Genomic DNA, 3,938 nt, shown 5'->3' on the forward strand with positions numbered 1-3,938 from the left:
GATAGATAGATAGATAGATAGATAGATAGATAGATAGATAGATAGATAGATAGATGGACTAATGAATGGATGGATGGATGGATGGATAAATGATGGATAGATAGATAAATGGATGGATGGATGGAAGGATGGATAAATGATGATAGATAGATAAATGGATGGATGGATGGATGGATAAATGATGGATAGATAGATAAATGGATGGATGGAAGGATGGATAAATGATGGATAGATAGATAAATGGATAGATGGATGGAAGGATGGATGATAGATGGATGGATGGATAAATGATGGATAGAATTATTGATTCAAGGATGGATAGATAAATGGATGAAAGGATAAAAGGATGGATGGATGGATAGATAGATGGATTAATGGTTTCCTGCATGAACAGATTTTTCATCAGCGTCCACAAATTTTAAGTCAGATTGTGGGCGGGGCTTTGGAAAGATGGTTCAAAAACCACTTCTGATGTTGGGGATCATGTTCCTGTTCGGCAAAAGGAGCAATAAATGCAGTAAAAGGCTAACTAAATGCTAGCTAAAAGTAGCAAAAAGCTATTTAACAGCTAAAAGAAGTAGAATGGTAGCTAAAAAGTTACAAGTAGCATACGCTAAATGTCACCAAAATCTAAGTAAAAGCTAAAGGAAGCAGAATTGTAGCTAAAATCTAAAAGTTGCAGAAGCTGCTTCTGCCTCATCTTTTAGTGTTTCAAGACTTTTTAAAAAGCTTTTAGCTGMTGTAGAATCTCTTCTGCTGTTAATTATACGGCTGGTGACAGATGCTACACAGACTTCGGCCTCTATATTTCTGTAATTCTGTATCTTCAGAACCCTTACTATCACTATACTTTATATTTCAGTGCTTCCTGTCACTCTGTGTGTGTTAACGAGGTAACTGAAGGTCGGATGGATTTTTATTTTCGCTGCCAACAAAAGGCGAGTTAAGTTGATGGAAACAGCAGGATCCTGTGTGGCAGCTGGGAAACGTATTGTTCCAAATCCAGAACCTCCAGTYTCAAACTGTCAGAGCGAACTCTGCGCCGCTGAGATCAGGAGCTTTGAGACGAATTAAATTTACCTCCTGAACGGTTTGAAACCTCAGCATGATGAGAAGACGCCACAAAAACAAATAAAAGTTTGTTTTTAGCAACAAGTTGTCTCAAAGTTCCACGTTTCTGCAAGATTTCTGAGAYACCATTAAGATGTTTCTGTTTGTATCATTTAGTTGTTATTAAACATGGATTAAATCTGTAAATCATCCCTTCACTCCGGATTATCTTCGGCTCTTTCTTCAGACACAAACCAGACTTGGCATGAATCTGTGCAGAACGACACAAACAGCTCTGCCTTTGACAGGACTTGGCAGGCGTCCGTGTTCTGCCTGACAAAAAATAAAAATTCAGATTTCAACACACAGCTAGAGTCAGAAGTTTACATACACCCATCAGAACCAGAAATGTCTTTAATCTGGAGCTCAGAACGGTTTAATTAAAGTGTTTTTTTTAATTAGTGATTCTAAAACAACCTGAAGGTTTTTTTTAAAAACCTGCCATGAACCGGTCCCTGCTGGGACACCAGAGTCCCGGTCCATCGTGAAGCCAGTTCTACCGTGGACTGAGATAGAAGCTCTAAAACTTTCAGCTGTCCGTGGGACAAAATGTCTTCTGGAGACAAGTTTGGGACATTTGGACGAGTCGAGCACAGTGGTGGCAGCGTCATGATGTGGACGTCCAGGATCTTTACCTTAAAACTGGACAGAGTTGGTTTCTGATTGGATAAATCATGCAAACGGGTTGCCCTAAGCCCCGCCCCCAACCTGACTGAAAAACTGAAAACCAACCAGTTTTCCTGAAGACAAAGAGGAATGGTCAAACATCAGCCAGAACCTTGAGGTGAGACCCTCAGAGGACCGGTCTACTCACACCAGCCGATGCAGATGAACATCCACTTGCGGAGTTTGTCGGTGGAGTAGGTGAGGACGATGGCGGTGTGGAGGTAACAACCTTCCCCAAACATCCAGAAGAAGTTGGTGGAGTGGAAGTAGTTGAAGGACGCCGTGACGAGACGGCACCAAATCTAAGAAACACAAACGATCACAGGGTTCGTTTCCAGCAGGGATGCCGAGAGGAGCCGAAGTTCGGCTGATAACGCTCACCACGTTGCTCTCGTGGACCTCGGGGCTCATGGTGAGCTGAACGATGAACCAGGTGGCGTTCCTCAGGATGAAGGCTGAGATCAGGTTCCAGTGGATGATGTTCCTCAGGCACCGGATGCTCCTGCAAGAAGAAAACATTCAGCTGCGAAAGAGTTTCTGCTGACTAGGGCTGCCACAAACGATTATTTTTATAGTCGACTAATCACCGATTATTTTTTTCAATTAGTCGACTAATCGGATCATACGCTAATTGAACATTAAACATACAGCTTATCGCACCAGAATGCAGCTGCTATTATATAACCATCGTTACATTTTAGCTATATGCTAACTAAAAATAATTGCTGTGGAAGGCAAGTTCTGCCTTGCAGATATAGGATTGCACAGGTTTTTCTTTCATTTTCTTAAAATGATCCCATAATTTTGAGCTCCGTTGTCAGGTAGCCATGATACCAGAGCCTGTCTGTATAATGTCTTGTGACGTCCACGCCCTACCCGAGTTACCACTACTGTGCATGTGTGTCAAGGACAGAAAAGCCGATGTGGCAGTGGAAGGTGTCAAAGCAGTTTGGAGAGACAAAGTAAAAAATAAAACGAAACAAAAAATGACTAATCAACAATTAAATTAGTCGTAGACTATTTTATTAGTCAATTAGTCGTCGACTAGTCGACTAATCATGGCAGCCCTACTGCTGACTTTAAACAAAAACTGAGAAAAATTATGAAAAAAAGGTGATTTTTTTTTTCATTTAATTTAACCAAATACAACCAATCCAGAAAGGGGTAGGGTGTCTTCTCCAGGTCAGGGAAGAGTTTAATTTTAAGTATCTCGGTGTCTTGTTCATGAATGAGAGAATACTGGAGCGGGAGACCGATAGGCCAAAGTGGCTGCGGAGAGGGAAGTCTGGGATTCTCTGCTTAGGCTCCTGCCACCGCAACCCGACCCTGGATAAGAGGAAGAGGATGGACGGACGGACAAATACAACCAAATATTCTCCATCRATGACTTAAAAGYTAAAATTTGCAAAACGCTACTTAAAACAGCAAAAGACTAGCTGAAAGCTAAAAGTATTAAAAACGCTAGCTAAAAATTAAAAAACAAAGAACTGCTAAAGAAAGCAAAAGTTCAGCTAAAAGCACCGAAAGATTTGTTAAAGTGTWACTAASCCCCTGYGAAAGGAGAACTCYGCYAYAAKGCAAATTTGAAAAATRSYAACAAAGTGGGCGGTGCCAKGAGACACTGAGGAGCATGGCCTAAAGCGTGGGGGGCGGGGGGTGARCGAGGAGGCGTGGCCAGGATGAGGGAACGAGACAGCTAGCTTAATTTGACAAGCTAACATTTCTGATTGTTTTTAAGAAATGAATGTATTTAGTAAACAGTAAAGTTTCATGACATACATGTAAACTCACATTTAACTGTTTCAAACTAACAGTTCAGGCAACAAACTCTTCGAATATAACTTGGTCCAAAACAGAACAGAGAGATTTTAATTTATTTATTTTTTCATTTCTGTTTGTACCACTGTTCAACCTATAGTCTGCAGCACTAAGATAGTTTTAGACCAAATATTGCAGATTTTAACAAATTTATACAAAAATGTCAAAATTAGCACAGACACATTTTAGACAGATTATCTGCAAAGACGTTGATTTTGGGGTTAGTTACTCTTTAAAACAATCAAATGCTAGCTAAAAGCAGCAAAATCTATCTAAAAACAGAAATGTGAGCTAAAAGCAGTAAAATGTGAGCTAAAAGCAGTAAAATGTGAGCTAAAAGCAGT

General features: G+C 40.4%; 1 protein-coding gene across 3 annotated transcripts in view; it reads right to left on the reverse strand.

Moving 5' to 3' along the window:
* LOC106521999 (corticotropin-releasing factor receptor 1) overlaps positions 1–3,938 on the reverse strand; it is a 100,835-nt gene that overhangs the window by 19,650 nt on the left and 77,247 nt on the right. For all 3 annotated transcript variants that reach the window (XM_014014819.1, XM_014014820.1, XM_014014818.1), the window contains exons 7-8: positions 2,158–2,278; positions 1,925–2,078 (exon numbers count right to left, since the gene is read on the reverse strand). In XM_014014819.1, the coding sequence (XP_013870273.1) occupies positions 1,925–2,078; positions 2,158–2,278 (275 nt within the window). The remainder of the gene's footprint in view (positions 1–1,924; positions 2,079–2,157; positions 2,279–3,938) is intronic.

The sequence above is a fragment of the Austrofundulus limnaeus genome, unplaced genomic scaffold, assembly GCF_001266775.1.
Source record: "Austrofundulus limnaeus strain Quisiro unplaced genomic scaffold, Austrofundulus_limnaeus-1.0 Scaffold119, whole genome shotgun sequence".
NCBI classification, from domain to species: domain Eukaryota; kingdom Metazoa; phylum Chordata; class Actinopteri; order Cyprinodontiformes; family Rivulidae; genus Austrofundulus; species Austrofundulus limnaeus.